General features: G+C 37.9%; 2 protein-coding genes across 2 annotated transcripts in view; both read left to right on the plus strand.

Annotated features, from left to right (window-relative positions):
- Nucleotides 1-588: 588 nt before the first annotated feature.
- LOC125275880 (patr class I histocompatibility antigen, B-2 alpha chain-like) overlaps nt 589-24,867 on the plus strand; it is a 135,887-nt gene continuing 111,608 nt past the window's right edge. Inside the window, exons 1-3 of the mRNA XM_048203185.1 lie at nt 589-783; nt 8,045-8,281; nt 8,365-8,631. Of these exons, the coding sequence (XP_048059142.1) occupies nt 684-783; nt 8,045-8,281; nt 8,365-8,631 (604 nt within the window). The 5' untranslated portion in view covers nt 589-683. The remainder of the gene's footprint in view (nt 784-8,044; nt 8,282-8,364; nt 8,632-24,867) is intronic.
- Nucleotides 8,999-13,821, plus strand: LOC125275889 (H-2 class I histocompatibility antigen, alpha chain-like). Its single transcript, XM_048203195.1, has 5 exons — nt 8,999-9,058; nt 11,029-11,307; nt 11,496-11,612; nt 11,913-11,983; nt 12,243-13,821. Exons 2-5 carry the CDS (start codon nt 11,082-11,084, stop codon nt 12,285-12,287), a joined length of 459 nt encoding a protein of 152 aa, XP_048059152.1. The 5' UTR covers nt 8,999-9,058; nt 11,029-11,081; the 3' UTR covers nt 12,288-13,821.

The following is a 24,867-nucleotide window of genomic DNA, read 5'->3' on the forward strand; positions in this document are numbered from 1 at the left end:
GTCGAGAAGGGCATATGGGCAGTTGCCCGGGCAACCTGAGCAACCCCCCTGTGCACGTCCCTGCTGTAAGCAGTACATAAAGTATTGATTGAAAATGTCTTGAAACATCATTGCATTTATTTCACTTCAGCTGTGATAAAGTATAGTAAAGTATAGTAAAAGTAGCCCCAGTTTGCTCCAAGCGGGACGCGAACCCGCATGAGAGTCGGACGTTCTCCTTGACATCAGTGGGGTGAAGTTTACACGCACAGCTCTTAGCTTTCGTCTGTTACATATGAAAAGACAAGCGTCACTACGAGAAGCAGAAAGTGTCCGATTTCACGTCTCCTATTTCAGCTTCTCCCTGCCTACTCTCGCCCATCGGTTTCATCCAGCCGCAAACTATGTCGAACACACCTAAAATTTCCACCACTCCGCTGCAGCCTACCTTTCAGGCGAGGCGCATCTCAAACAAGCCTATAGTAAGACCTCCCTACTATGCTTTTTTCTGTGGTTTTATTGGCTGGTTGCAAACCAACAACCCGATTCCTGATTGCTCATTTGTAGATTCTGACGCCTATCACACGTCCAGCAGACCACCGTGAAATATCCCGACTGTCTCATTTCAACTAGTAGAAAGAGATGCACACTTTTAACTCCGCCCTGTACACCTATAATTTGTGTCTAAAATGTAAATAGCTTAAATGGTTCACACACCTTCTTTTAAAAATATTTTCTTTATAGACGTGGTAATGGTTTGGCTTATTTTTCACTACTGTTGTCTAATAACTGATGCTCATCAAGGTAAGAACAGAGTTCATTTCTTTACTTCTGACTTATCGTTATCTACAAATTTATAAACTGTCCTTTTGAGTTTGCTTCTTATTTAAAATAGTTTCAGCAACCATCTTTTCTTTTATTTAAAGGAACACTCCACTTTTTTGAAAATAGACTCATTTTCCAACTCCCCTAGAGTTAAACAGTTGAGTTTTACCGTTTTCGAATCCATTCAGCCGATCTGGCGGCACCACTTTTAGAGTTTTGATGTTTCCTATTTAAAACTTGACTCTTCTGTAGTTACATCGTGAACTAAGCGGAAAACCGACGGAAAATGAAAAGTTGTGATTTTCTAGGCTGATATGGCTAGGAACTATACTCTCATTCCTGCGTAATAATCAAGGAACTTTGCTGTCGTACCATGGGTGCAACAGGAGCAATGATACACAGATGATATTACGCAATGATATTACGCGGCGCCTCTTACAAATGTCTCTATGTTTGCAAGCACGCTCCCTGTTCAAACCCCAATAGTATCAAAGAATATACACTAACAAGAAGCGACAGTCAATAGAACGTTTCATTGAAACACCGCTATTTTGTGGTGAAAGCGAGTCATCAGTCCACTAGTTTCTATGGCAATATCAGCTGCTTTGTTAAAACAAACATATATTAAAGCTGAAATCCAACCTGAATGATGACAACACAGAATAAAATACTATCACTAGTGATCATCAAACCCTTTTTACAGTTTATTTTACACACTTTGTGTTTAAGTCTTACACTTTTTTCACAAAACCTTTGCTCTCTAGAAACCCAGTCAGTTTGGGTTATTTTTTTTTAAAAAGGCTTAAACACTGAGTTAATACCAACATATGAAATTAAATTAAGGACACGTATCAGAAAAATTGGGAATGTTGGACAATAAATATATGAAAATAAGAGCTTGATTTTGCAGTGTTGTCTAATCTCCGTTAAAGCAAAAGTGTCCAAAAGTGTGAATTATGCGATAGCGGACACAGCAATGCATCATGAATTATAATTGATCCGTTAAAACATACAATATAGCTATTTCAATTCAGACCTAGATATTATTACTATTACTCCACAAGGTCTGAAATATATTGTTGATGATCTTAAATTTATTAATTATTAATTTACTATTAAAGGTGCTCTAAGTGATGTCATGTGTTTTTAGGCCAAAACATTTTTTGTCACATACAGCAAACATCTCCTCACTATCCTGTCCCCTGAACACACTGTAAAAAAAGGCGGTCTCTGTAGTCGCCACAAGCTCCAAAAATGGCAATAAAAACAAACTGGTGCAGCCTGGACCACGAATCATAATAAACATGCTGCAGCCAATAACCGACAAGAATGATTTTAAATGCGCGTTCGTGACTGTTTCAGGAAGCACGGTGGGGGAGGGGGAGGAGGAGGAGGGAGGGTCTAACTAGCCTCTGTTTTGTTTGACAACACTTCGAACGTCAACAGGAAGTTACATCCGGGATCACTTAGAGCACCTTTAATAAATGTGTAAAGTTGCATAAAATGGAAATACTCAATAAAGTAGGCTAACTACATTACCTCAGATGGATGAATGGTTGGATACCACAACTGGTAAAATAAAACATATATAAGACAACACAACATTTACTGTAGGAGGAGCCATAAAATTTACTGGTGACTTAATTAAAAAAAAAAAAAAAAAAAAAAAACTGTTCTATTGCGCTTCTGATTTGGCAGTGAATTTCGCCGATTTTGGGAGCGTAAGATGTGAAGGATTCAATGGTCCAGTTAATATTTTACTATACAAGTTTTTTTTTTTTTTTTTTTTTATTAATTCAAACATATATTAATAAATGTGTAGCATGTAAAGGGTTTCCCATTTGACTGTATATTTGATCGTATTATTTCCTTCATGTTCAAATTGTTACAAATACTACTTAGATTACAGTATGTAACGTAGGCTATTTAATGTCAAATAAAAATAACCATTTAAAACAAAGCCTTGAATAAGTGAAACATGTGTTTCTCTGTATGAAAACACATAGGATATTTAATTTAATTAACGTTTATAAAAGAATGGGTTTAAAGCATATTTAAACTGCTCATAATAAAATAAAAACAAGCAAACAACAAATAATCAAATAACACGTAAAAATTATAAGCCCATATCATGGCTTTTCATCCCTGAAAATGAAATGAAGTTTTATTAATTATTATTTATTTAATATTAACACAATAAATATCTTTGAAAATGCAAAAAAAAACTTTAATGATATAATGTGAAAGACGTGAACAGATTCAATAGCCAATAGCAGATAAACACTTAATATAAATATATAAATTCTACATCATGACAGAAATATCACACATCATATTCACCTTCCGTTGTTAAATGTCTCATTGGCTCAAAAGAATGTTTCACTTGTTCAAGGATTTGCAATGATTAAATTCATGTAGGCCTATATTTGACATTAAATGCCCATACCTCCATGTCTTTATATTTGTCAAGTTCACAACATGAACATACGGAAATAAAATCTTCACAGTCAAGGGAGACATTTTACTATAGCTGTGGTTACACATTTATTAATACATTTTCAAAGTTATATGGTTAAAAGTATTTGTTCACAGTTTATACAAATTAGTTCATGCCTTATAGACTAACAAAACCTTGTATTATCCATTACAGTTTTTCTCAGTTGCTTTGGTGCATTTCTCACATCAATATTTACATTTGCACAACAGTTAATGCAGTTCTCAAAACAATTAGTACAAACTGCAAAACCTAGTTGATAACCTGCAAAAGCGTGTCACTTGCTCAAAATGGATAGGTCATTCCTCAAAAGCAAGTATTCGTGTCAATGAAAGTGTCAGTGTCATCAAGATGAAAAGTCCTGACACCATTGTTTATGAACAAGATAGTCAAATGGCTTTGTCATGTTTTCATTATGACAGTTTACTCAATGTCAATGTTTTCCAATGCAAAAAAGTCAGATCTTGGTGACACTACCTGATAATGCTCAAGACAGCACTATATACTATTTGCACAGCCATTTGAAAAATACAGTAAAGTTACACATTACTGTATTTAGTGAGGTAACTGAGTACAAGACACTGAATATGTATGTTTCACATTTTTACTGCATATGCTCTTTGCAATTCTAATTTGTTCATTGTGCAATAGAAAAAATACACCCTTATTTGCAACAAACAAACTCCCTTTGGGTAGAGCTGTGCACAACTGTAAACAATATTGCAGTACATATGGCAAATCTTTACTGTAACACTACTGTACACTACAATACACTAAATGTGTGATGCAGTAAAGCTGTACGTCTAAATGTAAAATGTACAGTGACAAGTTCTTGTCCCACTGCAAGCTTCATGTATGACACGATGACAGTAGTGCAGTGGAGATTGTTTAGTGCTGAATTACTGTCCATTTATACACACCTGTTCTCCCGACGAAATGTTTGAATAATTGAATTTACAGTGGTTCTCCCAACATTTGGCTGCACCCTTCGACCAGCCTCAGCCATTGTGAGGCCGTGATTGACAACATGATCCACAATTGTAGCCCTGATTTCATCAGGGATCTGCCTATTGGCCTCTTCTTCCTCTTCCCCTGTTTTGTCCCTTCCCCTTCCTCCCCGCACCCTTACCCCTCTTCCACGAGGCTGACCTTCCATTTCTGTGTCACAGTATTGTAGAAATGGTACACACTATGTCCTGCTTGGTTCGTATATGCTTGTAAAATGGGGGTTTATGGGATTCAGCTCTGACAGTGATTGTGGAGAAGTGGCTTATCATTGGTTGCAACTAATGCTTCACACACCCCTTCTCATCAGTGAAAGTTGAGATTCACTTGAGAGAAATTGTTCAATTTAGGAGACATTTTCAGGAAAAAAAAGATTTAAAAAAATGTGTAAAATTTGCTTGACAGATTTTGACAACTAGTTCAACATTTTTGTATGTAATGACTCAAGCAATGAAATGAGGACTATTAGTTTTATATGGAATGACTATTCAGCATTCACAAGTATAGTTAATTTTGACTGACATGACATAAGCAAATGATAATGTTGTAAATAGCAGAGAGTTGTATGAAAGCAATTGATGCATGTCCAAAAGCATTTGCAATTTGTTCGAAGGAATGAGAAACTGCTACTATGATGTGCACAAATGACTAAATGTTGTGGAGGTTGAACTAACTGTTGTGCAAATGTAAATAGTGATGTGAGAAATGCACCAAAGCGACTGAGAAAAACTGTAACATGGTAATTAAAAATCCTCATTGTATATCACGATATCTTACACATATGAACAGAAAAGTGACTTTATTTAAAAGTATTGTTGTTAAATACTGTAGACATCGATCCAATCAAAATCCATGTAAAAACAATTTATATTTAACAAAAGAAAATGACGTGTATGGGTAGCGCAAATATGACTGTTAAGCCCTGCCCCTCACTTTTCATTTTTGGGTGAACTGAATGTAAAGAGACACTTTAAGCTGATATTTGATTCATAGTTTAGTGGGTTTATCATTTAAAATATTGCCTTGGTTTCCTTGCTGGAAATTCCCCCTCTGCTGCTTTGATCACTGTCTCTATTCTTCTGGAACAAGAACAAATGTAGGGCAGGGCTTGATTTTTATGTGGGGAATTGATTGGGTGGTTGGATGGTGGTGGTTTTCTATTGGTGGATCTCATGTGAGTGACAGGTTCTGTCTATGTTGATTTAATGGTGACTTCAAAACATCATTGGTGTTAATGTATTCCTTGACCAGGGGCTCGTTTCAAAAAGGAGGTTAAGTGAAAACTCCGAGTATGTTAACCCTGAAATGAGGGAAACTCTGGGTTTTTCAATTTCAAGAATGGAGTTATATAAAACCAGAGAAAGCAGGGTAAGTCAAGCTTGTTTCTGAAAGAGAGGTAACTTATACTCAGAGTCAGTTACCATGGTAACTTACTCTGTGAACCTAACCTGGTCAGGAGCAGGTTTTCTTCGGTAAACCCAGAGGTTTTTTTTGGTCTCCTCCCCCTTTTTTATTGCATAAGTGATATGCAAATGGAAAACAAGGTTATTCGCAGTGTCTATTACTAAGTGCAAATTTACATCTGCTCCGCAGACCAATGTCACACAAGGTTAAAAACAACATTTGTGATTCAACGGCTTAAGTGGTGTTGGCAGTAGTTCTAAGGTGTGTGTGACTGGCTTGTGATGCGACTGACCCAGGTTCAAGTCCCTTTTCCATCACATATCACATCAGAAAGTCATTTATTTTCAATAAAAATGAAGAAAATCTGTTAAAAGTGGAAGTCAAGTGCCTAATGAGTGTTTAATAATGATAAAAGTATTTATAATGATTAATAAATAATAAATCATTAATAATAAATATAATCATTTACTAGAGCCCGACCAATATGGATTTTTGGGGGCCGATGCCGATATTAACTCGAAAAGAGCCGATTTATAAGCCGATATTTTGATTTTGAAAATAAACTGGATATTAGACCCATTTCCTATAAACTACACTTACACAACATTCAATAGCAAAATATCTGCCTGTTCTATGTATGTGGGCTGTATAAACCATTTTCCAGAAGGGATTATGTTAAAAAAAGCCTTAGATTACAGTCTCAATGACTAAACAATTGCACATCAAAAGTATCTATTTTTTAATGATCAAAAAACAGTCTGGTTTTAAACATTTAACAGTTTTACTTACTTCCAGTCGAAGCTGGTTTTAACAGTCTGTGTGTGTACTGTAAATAAATTATAATACTAAAGTTAAAGTAAAAGAGCTATACCAAACAAATTCAATATTCCACAAAACCATGTCAATGAATTGAAAATAAAATTAAAATAAGTTAAATGTATAGCTACATATAAAATAAATAAATATAAAATAAATAAATAATACCAAAATATAATTTAAACAATGTAGAATGTTCTCAATATATATACAACACACAGGCAAGAGGTTTTCCTCCTTCACTACTTTTTACAAATTATACTTTTAGAATTTTACTCTGTCTTGCTCTGAACTTTAATATTTGAACAGTGTTTTGAATAATGTCTTGAACAGGGTGTTCCTTATTTAGAATAAGTTAAACGCTAACGTTATAGTTTGACCTCTTATTAACGTTCGCGCTCTTCCACTGATAAACATGGTATTAGCTTTGTGGCTAATCTAATATAGCAATGCATTAGCGGCTGTAAGTGATGTTACAGAATATTTAGAAGTGATAATGATAGGACCGTTAGCTAGAACTACCACACTGTTTTTATATACAGTGTATGAACTAAATCTACAATCATTTCACATGACGAACGACAGACTCGACGTCAAAAGAGTACATCTCCGTGGCTCGGCGGATAGCTTTCTTCTGTAGTGGATTTCTGGCGCTGTTGTCAACTGGGGAGTTGCAGAGCTCCCTCTGGTGGGCAAACTATGCAACACTCATAACATGAGTGAAGCATGAGACTCTGTTTCTCATGTTTCATCGCCCGTTATAAACGCCGATGCCGATTTAAATGCAATTAGCTCATATCGGCCGATAATATCGGCCGGCCGATATATCGGTCGGGCTCTATCATTTACACTGTTATTAATGCATCCTGTTAATGTACAACAGTACTGAGGTGCAAATGTATATCTGCCAGTATAACGTATAAAAAGCATCTAATTACTATTTGAACTTATTGCACAGAACATGGTAAATAGAATATATTACTATTTTCTATTTTTTAGCATCCACAGCTAAATTGTATATATCTCTACATATGCTACTTCTACTATCTCTACTTCCACTTGTAAATAGCTGCTTCCTTATTTTTTTAAACTCCATTGCAGATAATTTGCAAAATAAGAAAATTGACTTTAATTAGCTGTTATTATTATTTTTTGTTAATTATATATTTATAATTTTCACCTCTGATATTATAACAGTGATAAGAATTAAACTTGTACTGACTCAGAAGTATGCAGATGTCTTTTTGTCACATGCTGCTGTCATAGTTATTGAATCGTAATATTGGAGCTCCATTGATGATGGCTTTTCATAGTCGTGGTGCATGTGCTTAACTCAGAGTTGACTGAACTAACTCAATTCAGCTGTGCTGAAACCGAAAACTCAAGAGTTTCCCATCTCAGAGTAAGCAACTTACAAAAAATGTTCAAATTTTAACTCAGGGTTCGTTGAACCTCCTTATTGAAATGGGCCCCAGAAAATTGGAAGTGTTTTCATTGTTGTTTGTGTTTTACGTTCCTCAGAGAAACACTTCCTGCACTACAAGTTTACAGCCCTGACTAAAGCAGACACATTCCCAGAGTTCAGTGCTGTGGTTGTTGCTGATGACAGACAGATCAAACACTACAATAATGAAGAAAGAGTCTGGATTCTGACTGAAAATGATGACTGGACTGAACCTTCAGATCCACCTGATGATAGAGACCGGTTCATTCATCAGATCAGGACTCTGACAAACTGCACAAACTCACAGTGTTCTGGTGAGATTCATGATTTACTCTCATTAATTATCAGACATTATATTCACTGTAAGTTTGTCATGAGTGTTGTTCTGTGATTGCAGAGCTTCATGTTCTTCAGAGAATAATTGGCTGTGAAGTGAGGAAAATTCCTGATGGAAAAATGATTGAAACTGTCTTTGATGAATATGGATTTGATGGAGAAGATTTTATATCCCTTAATTATGACACTATGCAGTGGATTGATAAAAGCCCCAATGCCAAAATAACCAAAATGCAATGGGATCGTCACACAGAACGAAACCAAGCCCTTAAACAATTCTTCAATAACTGTGTGGACTGGATCTCCACATTTATGAACACAAAAAAGAGTAAGTTGAGTTCAGATCACTTTAATAAGCTCATGTCTTGTTGTGAGCCTGAAATAAGTTAAGCAGGGGCTTGTTTCAGAAAGGAGGTTAAAGGTGCTAAAGGGGATGTTTTGTTTTATACATTTTTGCAATATTACTTGAAACTGTCTTTACTAACTGATAAAAGACTATTTATTAGGTGCACTGAAAGTAATAATATTAATATACATCATCTGTGCACGAGGTAGGGCCTTAAAAACATCAGCCAATCGTTTACGCGATCATCGCCTAAACGATTGGCCCTCTGGCTTGTCAATCACTGCCATGAAGTTCCTTGTGAGAGACGCGCGGCTGCGCGCTCCAGTAACTTTCCACACTCCACAGGCGCCGCATGCAATGTTTTGGTCAGGAGACAGGAGCAACAACTGCAGATTATGAGTCACCTGCGGTGAGTCCGACATAATGAATCCACTAACACAACACAGCGAATGCCGGTGGTAAACAAACACTCGTGTTCCAATACTTGTGCACGAGTTTTGGGAAGCGTTCCCTCAAAATGAGCTGTGAAGGAGGGGGGTTGTTCTTACATTACACATGCGCTTATTTCAAAAACTCAACACACTGTAAAAAAACGCGGTCTCTGTAGTCGCCACTAGCTCCGAAAACGGCAACAAAAACAAACTGATGCAGCCTGGACCACGAAACATAATAAACACGCTCCAGCCAATAACCGTCAAGCAGCGTCAATACGCAAGCTACTTACATTTTAAATGCGCGTTCATGACTGTTTCAGGAAGCACGGAGGGGAGGGCCAGGAGGAGGAGGAGGGAGGGTCTAGCTAGCCTCTGTTTTGTTTGACAACACTTCAAACGTCTACAGGAAGTTACTCCACCCAGAATCGCTTAGAGAGCCTTTAAGTAAAATTATCTGCCAGTGTGGTAATAAAAAATAATCTTAAAGCAAATAGAAAACAAGATTATTCCGAGTGTCTATTACTAAGTGCAAATTTACAGTAGCTCCGCCCACCAATGTTACGCAAGGTTAAAAACTAAGAGTGTGACTAACGGCTCCAGTGGTGTAGGAACTAAAGCGTTGGGCGTGGAGAATTGGCTTCTGATGTGATTGACTGCCTTCTGCCGAGCTTGTTCTTCTCCCTTTTTCAATTCACATAAGAAAAGCATTTATTTTCAATAAAAATTAAGAAAATGTTCTAAAAGTAGAAGTAAAGTGCCTAATGAGTGTTTAATAATGATAAAAGGTGCCTATTTAGAATTTTAATAAATATAATCATTCACACTCTATTATTATTGCATCCTGTTAATGTAGCCTACAACAATACGGAATTGCAAATAGTATGTATATGTCAGTATAAAGTATAAATAACATCTAATTACTATAAACACTTATTGCAAAGAATTTGCAAAGTAAGAAAAATGCACTCAAATTATTGTTTTTTTTATTTTTTGCCCGTGGGATACCATGAAAATGAATAGCCTATAAGTTCAATAACTTACCGTTCTGGCAGTTGTCACTTCTGATATGATAGCAGTGATAAGAATTAAACTTGCATTGACTCAGAAGTATGCAGATGTCTTTTTGTCACGTGCTGTTGCCATGGTGAATCGTAATATCGTAGCTCCATTGATGATGGCTTTTCATAGTCGTGGTGCACACGCTTAACTCAGAGTCAACTTACTCTGTCGATTGAACAAACTCAATTCAGCTGTTCTGAAACCGAAAACTCAAGAGTTTCCCATCTCAGAGTAAGTCAACTCCGAGTTCAAGTTTTAACTCAGAGTTGGTTGAACCTCCTTATTGAAACGGGTCCCACGTCATCATTTAGTGAAAATTGAAAATTTAGTGAGTTGAAAATATAAAACAGTTGAGGACATATTCAGAAATGTTGAAATATCTTTATTTGAGTGTTTTATTTAACTGAAAGTGACATTATCTGAAAGTGACATCAGCAGCCCCTTACATTATGAAACACAAGTTTAAATTGTGAAAATATAGGAAAATCTTTTAAGGTTGTGTCCTTATATGCAAAGGTTTTCTCTATAATTCGTAGATGTTTGATCATTTACTCACAAAAAAGTTTCTATTTTTAATTAATATATATATTTAATTATTAATATATATATATATATATATATATATATATATATATATGTATGTGTGTATAAAATTGTCACAGCACTTGCACACGTGCTTGTGTGCTATTCTCACCTGCTTCATCTGTCTGCCAGTTTCCGTGCCTCTGTTTCTCATAAAGAGCTTGTTTATCACTTACCAGCCTGCCTCCGTCTGTGTCCTGACAATAATACAATATAATTATTATTTTATTGTGTTTTTTGTTTGTTTTAACACACACAACCTTTCTTTGTAAATGTTTATTTGCATTATTATTTTCTGCTCCAGGTTCACCAGATGTTCGTGTCTCTGCAAGGAAAGCTCTTGATAATCACAGTAAGATGGTTCTGACGTGTCTTGCCACTGGTTTCTACCCCAGAGATGTTCAGATGAACATTAGATTGTACAGAACTAATCTTGAGGATCAAACATCTTCTGGAATCAGAGAAAATGATGATGAGACATTTCAGATGAGAATCAGTGTGGAGATCGACAGAAACCATGAAGGATCTTATGACTGTCTGCTCATTCACAGCAGTCTGACTGAACCAAATTCAGTCGAATGGGGTAAATATCATACAATAAATCCACTCACATATTTGTAACAGGAGAACATGACAATGCTGAATTTAAAGAATAACACTTCTCACCACAAACAATTACATTTAAAGTGCCTCGATTCAGTTCAACAGTTCATAAAGCTTAAAAAAAAACATTTATTAAAAAACATTTAGAAAGATGTTTTCATTCTGCAGATGGAACATGTTCTGACTGTGAGATGGATTCTATATGTATTATAACAGGAGTAATAGCTGTATTTCTAGCTTTGATTGTGATTGGTTACTTCATCTACAAAAGGAGAAGATCAAATTGTAAGTTATGAATATGCAACACTGTGCTTTAAATGTCTTATTGTTATATTGTTGTAAAGTCATTGTTTAAAAGACATTTTAAAATGTATAGACAAGAGATGGGCAGTTTAGAATATATATATATATATATATATATATATAGTAGAAATACATGAACTAGTGGAGATTTTGATGATGAGATTTTATGATTTTCAATTATGTTTACTCTTCATGCATTAAAATGCACTGAATTCTATATTTACAAAAGCAGGATATCTGTATGTGCTCAAGTTTTTGAATAATCTTCTTTATCTTTTCTAGCTGAGACAGCAATGATAGAGGAGAAAATGATGATGACAGAAACACTGAATCATCATCCTTTCCACACACAGGTATCTACATCACATTTATTGTCTTTGTTTAGAGAATCATAATTCAGTCTAAAATGTCAAACGGTCTGAGATATGTGATGGGTACATTTTTAAAAAGTCTGATTTCTAAACCTGGAAAAACCATGGAAATGAAATTTATAGTTTAAGTTACAGTACATGCAACACAAAGCACAATCAGACACCAAGCAAGATAAATATCCATATAAAGTAGAATATCAAAATTGTAAAATATCAATATTGTTCTCTTTTGTTGTTTCAGGTTCAAGGAAATAGTGAAGTAAGAAATGATGTATTGTTGCCGTGAAACAACAGATTTGATTACTGTAAAATTACACTTTTATATGCAGTATTTGCAATGAAATCAGGAATGGACCGTTTTTACATTTTCAGGGTTCCCATGAGCTGAGCTAAAATATTTCTGCTGTAGTGGTGAATGGGAGACTACAGCAATAATTACTTTTGCATTCCCGTTTGCCTCACAAGCAAAAATGATAATCCACAATAGCATTTCCGTGACTTTTCAAAGTAGAAAAAAATCAAGAGATTGATTACAGCCATTAAAAGAGAGAAAGATGTCAAATTTGCCATCATCCCCTCAGCCGTTGTATTAGAAACACCTATGTTACAGTGTTTTGTTTGTTTGTTTGTTTGTTTTTTTGTTATTTCGATACTGCGACAAAGCCAAAGCACAAGTTTACAGTATTAATAAAATGGAAAATCATTAGGCCTTTATCAGTCTGTGAGGAGCTGTGATGGTAACCGTTAAATTGTTTTTTGTATTGCTGCTAATGTTCTTAAAGAATTAGTTCACTTTCAAATGAAAATTAGCCCAAGCTTTACTCACCCTCAAGCCATTATAGGTGTATATGACTTTCTTCATTCTGATGAACACAGTCAGAGAAATATTAATGGGGACATTGGATGCAAAATTCACTTTTACATGGTGTTTGGACATAAATGTGTGCTGGCAGTGTGTGTACACAACCACCCTATAATGATAAAAAAAAATTTTAATCCCCACAAATCATAAGCACTTTGTCAGATCAAGCCGTTCACAGATTCTTGGCAAAGTAACATACTCTTGATGGACACTGCCGTTTAAGCATAGACCTGCCATGAGTGAGCTGTAAACAGACAGTCCGCCATTGTATGATTTTTCCAACAAACTCTGAAGTAATCTGACCTGGCCATGAACCGTTGTCATGACGATGAGGCAAGTCCCTTGCAAAGACTGCTGTTTGATCGCGCCGGCGCCTCATGCACACACAACAAAGCACTGCAAATGTGACATCACAGCTTGTTCATTATCAAAATAATACAGTCGTAATTTCTATTTAGAACCTTATCACTGTAATTCATAACTGCACGTTTATAACGAACAATGCATTAAGGTGATTGTCTTATTACAAACTGTGTACAATTTATGTAAAGATAACATAGTAACACTACAATAAGGTTCATAAAGGTGTTGGTTAATGACTAACAAGTAATTTTCAAATGTATTTTAATCGTTTTGAGCATTTATAACTGCATAAATAAGAATGGTGAGTTCAATACCTGCCAAATAGTGTTTACAGCCCGCCCACGGAAGATAGGGGTGGGGTGAACAGTAGCTCATTATCATTTAAAGGGACATGCACCAAAACGACTCCCTGTGAACAGAGCTGTTTTTGACAAGGTAAAAGGGTGTTTTTTTTACACAACCATTCAGAAATTTTAATCAAAGTATGTTATAAACTTTTCATGAAGACCCTAAAGAATCATACTAACTTGTGGAAAATTGGCATCCGATGTCCCCTTTAATAAATATCCTGACGCGTCTGAGCTTTATAATGGCAGTAAGCGTTACCAAACGAGTATAAGCTGAAGAAAATGTCTCCATCCACATCTATCCATCAAAAACATACTCTACACGGCTCAGGGGGGTTAATAAAGGCCTTCTGAATTGAAGCAATGCGTTTGTGTATTAAAATACTCATATTTAACAAGTTATAAAGTAAAATATCTAGCTTCCTTCAGACCGCCTGCTATATTCAACTTAGGAAGAAAGCATAACTGACGTTGCATCAGTTAAGCTTTTTGGGTAAGTTGAATAGGGAAGACGTAGGATGTAGCGTAAGCTTTTTGAACTGCAAGAATTTTACACTTCCTTCCTGAGTTGAATACGGAAGGCGGTGTGGCGGAAGCTCGATATTTTACTTCATAACTTGTTAAATATGGATTTTTTTTTTACACAAATCCATCGCTTCGCTTTAGAAGGCCTTTAATAACCCCCCGGAGCCGTGTGGAGTACGTTTATGATGGATGGATGTTTTTTTTTTTTAAGTTTCAAACAGGTGGTTTCCGTTCACTGCCATTATAAAGCTCAGATGCGTCAGGATATTTATTAATATATCTCTCTCTGATTATGTTCATCAGAAAGAAGGAATTTACATACACCTAGGATGGCTTGAGGATGATTAAAGCTTGGGCTAAATTTTATTTGAAAGTAAACTAATCCTTTAACCATTTACCCTAACCTTTAATCCCCAAAGTAATACCCAAAGTAAACTGCATGCTGTTCCTAAACCGATTTAGAGTATATGTATGGTTTTGGTCTCTTTTGAAAGGTATCGGTACCGTGGCCTGTGCCGTGGAACGCTAACAATGTATGTGTTTTCAAAATATGTGTTTCAAAGTATGTTTATTTATATATATATATATATATATATATATATATATATATATATATATATTTGTTTTGAAGTATGTGATTTCAAAATTGTTACTCTTCAGGAAGTATGCAGCCTATACTATATATACTTATTGATGACACTGAAAATTAACATTTTAGTATTTAGTATTAAAAATGTATTTTTAGTTTTTGTCATATCTACTTAAATGAAATGTGTTTCTGACAAATGCCCTTCTCTTCAGGTCTAGTTGAGTTTATACAGTGATGGATCTCATGTAGCTTGTAGTAGCCTATTTTACACACAGTTTGTAACTTTATAATGTTTGCACTTTTCAAGGTTTACTGCATTAAGATAAATTGCTTGTTGTATTTCTCATTGTTATGTCATGTTGGAAAAAAGTTATAAATGTTGGTTTTAAGTTGCTGTACTCATTCAATAAGTGTTATACCATGCTATTGTTAACATTAAAAAATTAGCAAGTTAGCATTTTCTGAATTTTCTTATTAGGGTTTACAGTGAAGTAAATAACTCATTTGATTTGCAAGAACTCAAAATAAAAGTTAATTAACTAAATATGTTGTTAATTGCTATTAAAATGTATGAGTTAGCTAACTCAGTACTTCAAGTTAGGAGCAATTAACATGCATGAGTACTACAAACTCAAAACTTGATAGTTCTGCTTACTTAAAATTAGGAACATCATAACTCAAAAACATTTGAGGTAATCAGTTACATCAAATGTTTTTGAGTTATGATGTTCCTAATTTTGAGTTAGCCCAACGTATTCGGGTGTACAGTGAATGCATTAAAAATTATTTACTTTCATTTATGTAATGGTTTATAATTCTTTAATAGTTTGCCTTATATGATCCCATTGTATTTGCTAATTTGTCCTAGTTTCTTTCCAATTAGCAACTTGTTGATTTGAACACACCACCCTCTGTTCATTAATTAGTATTGTGATAATGGATCCTGATTATAAATGCCTGCATTGATGCACTGACTCAAATTTTGGAACTGTCTATATTTGTAATGTGTTTTCATGAGAAATAAAGATGATTTTTCTTGGTTGAAGAGTATATTTCTGTTCTTATCAAGAAACCATACAGTATGCATGTACCCCTGAAGGCATTTAGGAATTTAGGAATGTTTCCTGATAATATGAAGAAAAAAAACTCTTTAGGATTTAATAAAGACTCTTTGAAATTATTTACCAACTGAGCAAGCAATTAAGAAATGAATAATACTACTACTCATACTTTTGCCAATTATGTTATCATTGCCAATGAGTTGTGCAAATCTTGGAACAGACCCCATTCCTCTCGTGTGTCCATCCCCCGTGTGAATTATTACAATAATATCGTTGGGGCGAGAGAGAATAGCTATGGGATGATGCCGTGGGTGGAAGAGGCTTTGGACAAATATCTTTCACCCGATGCTGCCCACCAAATCCTGTATAAATACGCAGGCAGGGCTTATATGGCTGCGGGTCAGGCTGGTGCGTGTTTGCACACTATGTCTATTTTACAAGCGTACCAGGCCGATCTTCTTAAAGATGTTGATGAGGGCGACGGGCCAACACCTGAAGATATTGCTGAGCTTCGTAAGGCTGCAGACCTGTCTCACCGTGTTACCAAAGAGATGGCCCATGTCATCGGCCAATCCATGACAGAAATGGTAACCAGAGACATCTTTGGTTAAATCTGTCAGGTATCAAGGAAAAAGACAAGGATTTTCTCCTTGATGTCCCGATTTTGCCTTCTTGCCTGTTTGGCAACGTCGTCAATACCGTTGTCGACAGGTTTCAGGAGGTGAAAGAAACAGTCTACAGCCTTCAAGCAGTATCTTCCCCGTTGCTTGAGATCAAAAAGGCTGTCCACTAGCTCCTCCACCTACAGACAGGTGCAAAAAGAGAGTGTCGCCTCTAGGGCTTCTCCACAGGGCTCATGGCAGCAGAGGCGACGTTCTCGCCCTATACCTATCGATAAGAAGGTCAGTCTGACCTTCTGAAGACAGTCCTTTAGTCGAAGAAGGCTTTGGTAAAGAGGTCCTGCCAGGGCTCCTACAAAACTCATCAATGGCTCCCAGAATGCATTGCAGCATGAAGCATGTCACCATTGTTGAGATTCATACGCTGATTCTTGATGTCTGTGTAAGTGAATCTTGCAGGAGGTTTGAAGTGTTTAGTGAACAATGTGTTTTTCAAATTTTCTGATTAAAACATTTTTATTGTTGTAATTCTAGAGGAGATCCAGCACAAAGTTAATCACTTTTTGCTCATAAAAAGCTCAGTCATTAGATCAGTGAATTAAACCACTAAATGATGACTATATTTTTATCATTTAACAGCTGACCACAGTGTTTCTTGTTTTTCTTGCCACAATGAACAGCCAGAAAAAAAATTAAAAGTTATAGTTAAGAGGCAAACTGCCTAACTGAAGTAAGCGCTGACCTCGATCATGGTGACATCAAACCAAACGTATTTTCAACAAATCATCAACATCTAAACCTCTGGTAATTCTCAATAACAACTTTTGTAGATGTATGTCAGAAATAAAGTCAGTCTGGTTAGTAATAAGTGAAGCTGGTAATGCTGTTTGTGGAGATGTTTAATCAGATCTTGAATGATTTAATGTCTTTTATCTTCAGTTGATTTCATCGAAGGTTGTGGTTGAAGTAAGTCATAGTTGTTTCTCTGTCCTTCAGCGATTCTGCTCATTATCACCTAATTATCTCATTAACTCCAGTATGTTTCTGTGTTACATTTAACAGCCTGTAGTGTGCACACTGAGCAGTGTTCAGTTCATCAGGGCTAACCCATGTGGGGCATCCATGGAAACCGTGGACAAAAATGTCTGGGCCCCAGTTAGGCTGCCCAGGTAACACCCATCTGGGCCCCACCATGCTATGTTGGCTGGGTACTTACCAACAACATGACTTGCAATCCTATGATCAACATTCCAGAGGTGACATGTCAACATCTCAAGCTTTGAACTGTCTTTCATCTCAAGGTGAACCTTTGTATGAGATTCTGAAAAAACAGGACAAAATAACTACACATCTGGTACATCAAGCTCAACCTAACATGCTTCCTAATAGAGAGATCCCAATCTTTGATGGTAATCCACTTCAGCATTCATTCGAGCTTTTGAGCATTGTGTTGAAAAAAAGACTCGCAATAAAAGAGACTGCTTGTATTTTCTGGAGCAATTCACCATAGGACAACCTAGACCCAAGTGAAAAAAAAAAGTACACTTCTACAATGTACTTAAAGTGTGCTATTTTTGTACTTAATATACTAAAAATTCTTCTAAGATAATCTTAAGAACATCTAAGTGTACTCAGCTGTGCTATTTAATATACTATCTCTGTATTTAAAAAATGTATTTAGATATCACTTGTAGTACACTATGGGTTCAAATGTATTATAAGTGGTATTTCTTCGGAACACAAATGAAGATATTTTTAATGAAATCCGAGAGCTTTCAGTCCATCCATTGGGAGCAATGCGATTTACACAAGGTCCAATGGTAGTAAAGACATCATAAAAGTAATCCATGTGACTTCAGTTTCAATTTTATGAAGCAACATAATTTATAATTTACCTCTATATTTAAAAAAATAATATTCCAATGCGCTTTCACAGAACAACTTCTGGTCAACAAAACACACATTCATTTTGGTGCTCCCCCTACTGGATTGCAGGTCAATATTTTCATAAATAGTGTTAAATTCTGTTTTTTTATAAGTTCTGATCAGATCTTTAATTACCTCCTGTCTTTGTGTGTGTGTGTGTGTGTGTTTGTCTCTATGAGTTGAAAACGTCTTAGTAACCATGTAACCATGGTTCCCTGAGAACAGGGAACGAGACTCTGCGCTAGACTGCGCTATGGGGGACCGTCACTCGTGACAGGTGTTCGAAATGCCAAGAATCACACAACTCCAATCCTATTGGCCGGCGACAGCCTATGACGTCGAACGGTGCAAACCGTGACGTATAAAGGGAGCGCCTGAGGAATCATTCAACAGGCATCCCGAAGCATGGCAGGGAAGCGCAGAGTCTCGTTCCCTGTTCTCAGGGAACCATGGTTACATGCGTAACCTGAGACGTTCCCTTTTGAAAGGGAACTTCAACTCTGCGCTAGACTGCGCTATGGGGAACGATATACCCACGCCGCCATGCTGGAGGAGAGTGCATGCCCAAAAAGTCTGGACAAACGTCCGGCAGTTCCAGGGAAAAACCGGGAGAAACTCTCCAAGACTGTCAGTGACAGCATTCCCTATGGCCAACTGCCCAAGCTGAGCCTAAAAGAGGCCTTTCGTAAAAGGCCTGCCAAGGCTGCTCAAGGCATCTGGGACCAACAACCCGTAGGAAGTCACTTAAAGGGAATGTGGCCAGGGAACTTAAAGGGAATGTGGCCAGGGAACCAGAAGGAATCCCAGGCAGTCACTAAATTCACCCCTGACGCCACCAAGGAGGCCGTACTAATTTCGCGAAAGCCAAACATAGTCTGGGCCAACCTTGTCTGACATACAGAATCTCCAATGCACAAACTCCAAAAGAGAAGAGCGACTGCGAAAGGGCAGTGAGCAACTCAAACCCATACACAGAGATGGGCATCCTGGAGAGCGGAACTCAGCTGAGCGCTATAAACTCTTGTACTGAGGGGAGTAAGACCACTCATCCTAGGATCTACTCAGCTTCTGATAAAGCGCTGAGGAGGCTGTGTGCTAGAGCACCCTGGTACAGGGGAGCACAAACGAGCCTGGGCCAGTCTGAATGGGAGACTTCACAGAAGTCTACAACCAATGACCAGCTTAGGGAGCTAAGCACAATTACGCGGTCAACCCAGAGGGAAGTGCGAAGCTCAACCTAACAGACAGACTGTATTGTAGGCATATAACCATGGAGGCCGAACAAAAGGGGCCTACAACATAGCTACGAGTTCTACAATGAACTAACATCACAACACGAACCCAACACACCAGGTGGTATTCAGGAAGGCCCATAAGGCCATTCGACTGAAAACATAGCATGCTAAGCGCACGACCAACCGAGTAATTAGGTAGCTGTGAGTGCCCACAAAACAGCCTGTCCAACACAATCCGACGAGCAGTGTACTCTGTAAAAGCACCCTTCTACTCTTTAAGCAAGAGGAGTACAACGTATGACATCACGTGCTAAAGAAGGCCCCATGGGCCTATAACCTCAGCAGACACATGGCATCAGCTCTTGGCAGTGTTATCAAGCTCCAGGCAGAACAAACCGACTACAGAGGAGGTTAACACTCTGAGGTCTGAAAACGCGCCGGCGCGTTTTGCAGGTTTTTTTTCACATTGCAGCAAAACAGACTTAAAATACTCCGTCATTTTTTGTCATAGAGACATAAGTAATATATCAATTGAAACTATAGAATATCTTCTTTTATTTGTATACACTCAGAGTAAAAACACAATGTTGTGCTTTTTGTAAAATAAAGAAAACTAACATGATGCGTGATTTCTCCTCTCCCTCTGAACGAAGTCCAATCTGATAGTTCTCAGAAAATGAATTGTAACTTAGTGAATACTAATCACAGAAAAGTTAAACTTATGTCTAAAAAAACGTTAAGATGTCAGGTTTTAAATCATTTAAGTCAAATCGAAAACAAACCTTCTGTGTTTATGTAATCTGTATGAAAAGAGAGCCATGTCAGAAGTCCGTGATTCAGCTCATTATCCGCTAATGCGGCCACGCCCACGGAGCCAGCGCTATTCAGACGCAAATTCAGAGGCAATACATGCATTCATCGTCTCAATCGTGTATTTATTGTCTTGAAAAGTGTTTCTGGATGTAAAAGTCATGGTTAGGGAGCTCTAGAAGACATGCAGTTAGTTCCTGTTTTCTTTTCTTCTACAGATTAATTTTAGATGAGTTTTTGTTTCTTTAGCGCCCTCCGGCTGCAGTATGAATTGGAAACTCCATTCATGGAATAGCCTCTTCTTCTTTTAGATGAATTTGTGGACTAAAAATGCACAGAGAGCGCCCTCCGACTTCAAGGATGAATTGAAAACACCAGTGCTCATAGTAATGACAATGAATATTAAATAAATATAACTTCTCTGTATAGAAAATTGACATAAGCATATGAGAATCCAATATTTCTCCAAATGTGCATGCTTTTAAACTAAAAGCCTATATTCAGACTCTTTGCATCACAGAAATACATTATATTTTAAAGTATAATATAAAACCATTACTTTATATTGTAATAATATTTTTCTGTATGTTTCATATATCATGATGAGCTTGAGACATCACAGAAGGTTTTTTTCACAGCCTACCTGACTGAAATGCCTCATTAATATGCAAGTCATTTCAGCTCATTACTATCCAATTCTTTTGTCTTCTCAGGTGAGAATGGCCCATTTTTCAGTGGTGATTCACGCCTCCATGCATACTGTGTTTCTTGGCAAAAAGTGTCTTACAAAAACTAAATCAATATATTGTTTTAAATGAAGGAGTAGGCAGCATAATTTTTACATAATTTTGAAGCAAAAACTCTAGTCTACAACCTCCAATACCCAAAAGTCTTGTGAACACAGATTTAATATACTTATTTTGGCCTTATTTCAGTGACTTAAGTTTTTTGTTTTTTCAGTAACCACGCATAAACATTATTCCTTCAAAAACACAAACATGTACATACATGTTCCTCACATATTATTGTAGCCTAGTTTGTGCTGAATACAGTGTAATGACAGTTTTGTCATTTATATGTTTATGAACAACTGAAAAAAGCACAAATGTCAGAGCATGTCAAAACTTCTCCAGGCCCCAAATCAGCCTCAGACTCCAGAGGGTTAATGAGTCAGCTGGAGCCCTGGCCAGCCAGCGACATAAAATTCCTTTTACTGACTTCAAAAAGAATGTAAAAGAAGCGCAAAAGGTACATGCCAGCATGTTCCCAAAGGAGGCCCCGAGGGCCTACCTGTTACATGCGGCGTCAGCCCGCGTCCATTAAGAGATGGGCATTCTGGAGAGCAGAACTCAGCTAAGCGCTATAAACCCTCGTATTGAGGGGAGTATAATCCGCTCATCCTAGGATCTACTCAGCGGCTGATAAAGCACTGAGGAGGCTGTGCACTACAAAAACCCTGGTAAAGGGAGCACAAACCAGCCTAAGGGCCGGTCTCTACAGGAAACTTCATAGAGGTCTACAACCAATGACCAGCTTAGGGAGCTAAGCACAATTACGCGGTCAACCCAGAGGGAAGTACGAAGCTCAACCTAACAGACAGACTGTACTGTAGGCACATAACCATGGAGGCCAAACAAAAGGGGCCTACAACATAGCTACGAGTTCTACAATGAACCAACATCACAACACGAACCCAACATACCAGGTGGTATTCAGGATGGCCCATAAGGCCAAAGAACTGAAAACAAAGCATGTTGAGCGCATGACCAACCAAGTAATTAGGCAGCTGTGAGTGCCCACAAGACAGCCCATCCAACACAATCCGACGAGCAGTGTACTCGGTAAAAGCACCCTTTCACTCTTTAAGCAAGAGGAGTACAACGTACGCTAACACGCGCTAAAGAAGGCCCCGTGGGCTTATAACCTCAGCAGACACGTGGTATCAGCTTGTGGCAGTGTTATCGAGGTTCAGGCTAGACAGACCGACTACAAAGTAAGGTCATTAGCCAGTCCAAGCCCCAGCCAGCCAGCGACATAAGACCCTTTACTGTAAAGTAAATAAAAACTGACAGGGAAAAAGCCAGCATGCTTACAAAAGAGGCCCTTAAAGCCTACCCATCGCACGCAGCGTCAGCTAGCGGCTACTAAAGTTCTAGGAGCAAAATAGAACCGAGTAACAGACAAGGTAACTATTTAGCTTGACTAGAGCTAAAGGAAACCAAGCTCAAGGCAGCAAATGCATAAAACCAGACCAAAAGTTGGTTTTAGTACAAGAGCTCACCTCGAGAGGCAAGCCACTTCAGGGATGTACTCAGTAAAGCACCTTTTACTCTCTAAGCGAGAGGAGTACAAAGCCAAACTCCAACGTGACACATAGAAGGCATGCGAAGGCCTACAACCCATATACACGCGGCGTCAGCTAGTGGCATCATGACCTATCCATGGTGATGAGTCACATAGAAACCCACACAAAGCTGTGCCAACATGCAGATAGAAAGGAGGCCCTGATGGGGCCTACAACCTCTATGAACACATGGCATCAACCAGTGGTAGCTTCATGACTAGGGCCAGCCCGCAGGCCAAGTACTTGAGAAACCCTCAGGTATGAGAAGTACACACTACGCCGCAGAACTCAACGAAAGGCCTAACCTAGGGCCTATTCGTACAGAGGTGGGCGCGGCCAAAGGCGGCGAGAGTCAAAACATGACTTAACCATGGAATGAGTCTAGACATAACCATCCCAGCTGGGGCAACACAGAGGGTACAAAAGGAGGCCTGGCCAGGCCTACTACTTTTACCACCATGCGGCGCCAGCCAGCAGACATAACATTTCAACAGGCAATGTACCTCAGTACACATATAAATGCTATCACGGACTAAGGAAGGCCGAACATGCCTATTACCCCAGACAACGTGAGCAAAAGCCTAAGGCAGTGCTAAAAATACATGAGCAAACTCATGATCGTAACCAACAGCACCCAAAAGAGAGGCTACAATAAAGAGCCAACAATCTAACAGCAAATGCAAGACAGCTGCTGTGGTCATGATCGACTGGGAGCTAACAGAGATCATACTATTCTAACCAGAATAAGACTCTCTACACTCAACCTGAGTGTGCAATCCAACAGGTGATGCACTCAGTAAAACACACACCCTAACCAGGGAGTACAACAAAACACCACGTTCATAGATAGAGGCACATGAGTAAGCTCACATATGTATGTAGGGATAAAGCTTAGAACCCAAAGCAAACATGAATGCTTTGTAATACATGCCATCCAAACAGGATAAATGTTTCACAGAACAGAACTGGAATCTGTAATGAACCCTAGAGAACGAAAGCTAGAATATTTAGCATCGTAATCTGAAACTTGAATATAATTCAAGGGGCTCATGTGAAGACATTATAAGCATGACAAAGTTCTAAAAAGTGGGGCCTAGCAGCACTGCATAACTCATCTTCTCGAAGATAAGGGCCTACCACCTGGGAAAAGCAGCACCAGGAAGGCTAATAACAGCCTATAACCTTAGCTGTTAACCTCAGCCATAGCACCTACATTTTCACATCGAAGGGGGAAAGGGCCAGAACTAGGAACTATACAACCTCACAGGGATAGTAATAATAAGGGTGATGTAACAAACAAACACCTAACCTAGCTCTAGCCTAGCCGCTAGCTAAGGCCTACTGGGCCAAGCAAAGCTTGGGCTTCATTTTGAAACCTTCAAATATGAGGAGAAAATGAAGCACTGCAAGCAAACAGTGTCAGGCGGCCGATAAGCCGTTCTGTACACAAATAACTGAAGCGATGAGTGCTAACTCAAACCAAATTAAAGTATTAGCTGAGAAGCTACTCTAACATAGGAGGCTACAAAATAGCGGCCATAAAGCAGCCTGCATATTTTGAAAACTAGCCAACCTAATGATACAGTTATTTTGCCCAAAAGAACCCCTTCTAACTTTACTGACTACATGCTCAGGAAAGCTACAGGAAAAACAAGGTCTACACTTTTTATAAACATAAAAATATAGACCCAGCTTACCTTCCTGCGGCTCGCAGAATGAAGATTTTCCCTCCTTATTTTAATGCATGAAGAAAAATGAAATCAAAAGTTCTTTTAAGCCTAAAAGCACTTTCACTATCAAGCCAGAAGGCGGCCTTTAGAAAAAATATTATCAAAAGGCCAGCTGACAGCCTAACTGTAAAAGAAGCACCTGAGCATATATATATATGGGAGGTGAAAGAAGAAGAAGAAGAGGAGAGGGTAGATATAAATCACCCTTTAAATAGCTGGGGGATCGATAAACGCAACGGTGTTCACAATTGATCACCCATCTCACTCTCGCTTCTTCCTCCTCCCGTCTGTCTGGTTCAGATCCAAATCTGAACACATAGACGCCACCCTCAAGCATCGTCTATGCGTTCGCTCCTCTCCAGACAGAAAAACACCAGAAACGTGTACATCAAGTGTCAAACCCCTGGGACACGGATGAACACATCCTCCCGGACGTTTGCAGATATAAAAGGAG

Source organism: Megalobrama amblycephala, linkage group LG9, assembly GCF_018812025.1.
Source record: "Megalobrama amblycephala isolate DHTTF-2021 linkage group LG9, ASM1881202v1, whole genome shotgun sequence".
In the NCBI taxonomy this organism is placed as follows: domain Eukaryota; kingdom Metazoa; phylum Chordata; class Actinopteri; order Cypriniformes; family Xenocyprididae; genus Megalobrama; species Megalobrama amblycephala.

Excerpts from the sequence above, each read along its gene's own strand:
- LOC125275889 (XM_048203195.1), top strand. The coding sequence starts at position 11,082 with ATGGTTCTGACGTGTCTTGCCACTGGTTTCTACCCCAGAGATGTTCAG. Across the intron at positions 11,308-11,495 it reads ACCAAATTCAGTCGAATGGG|ATGGAACATGTTCTGACTGT; the intron begins GTAAATATCATA and ends TTCATTCTGCAG. Across the intron at positions 11,984-12,242 it reads ATCATCCTTTCCACACACAG|GTTCAAGGAAATAGTGAAGT; the intron begins GTATCTACATCA and ends TTGTTGTTTCAG.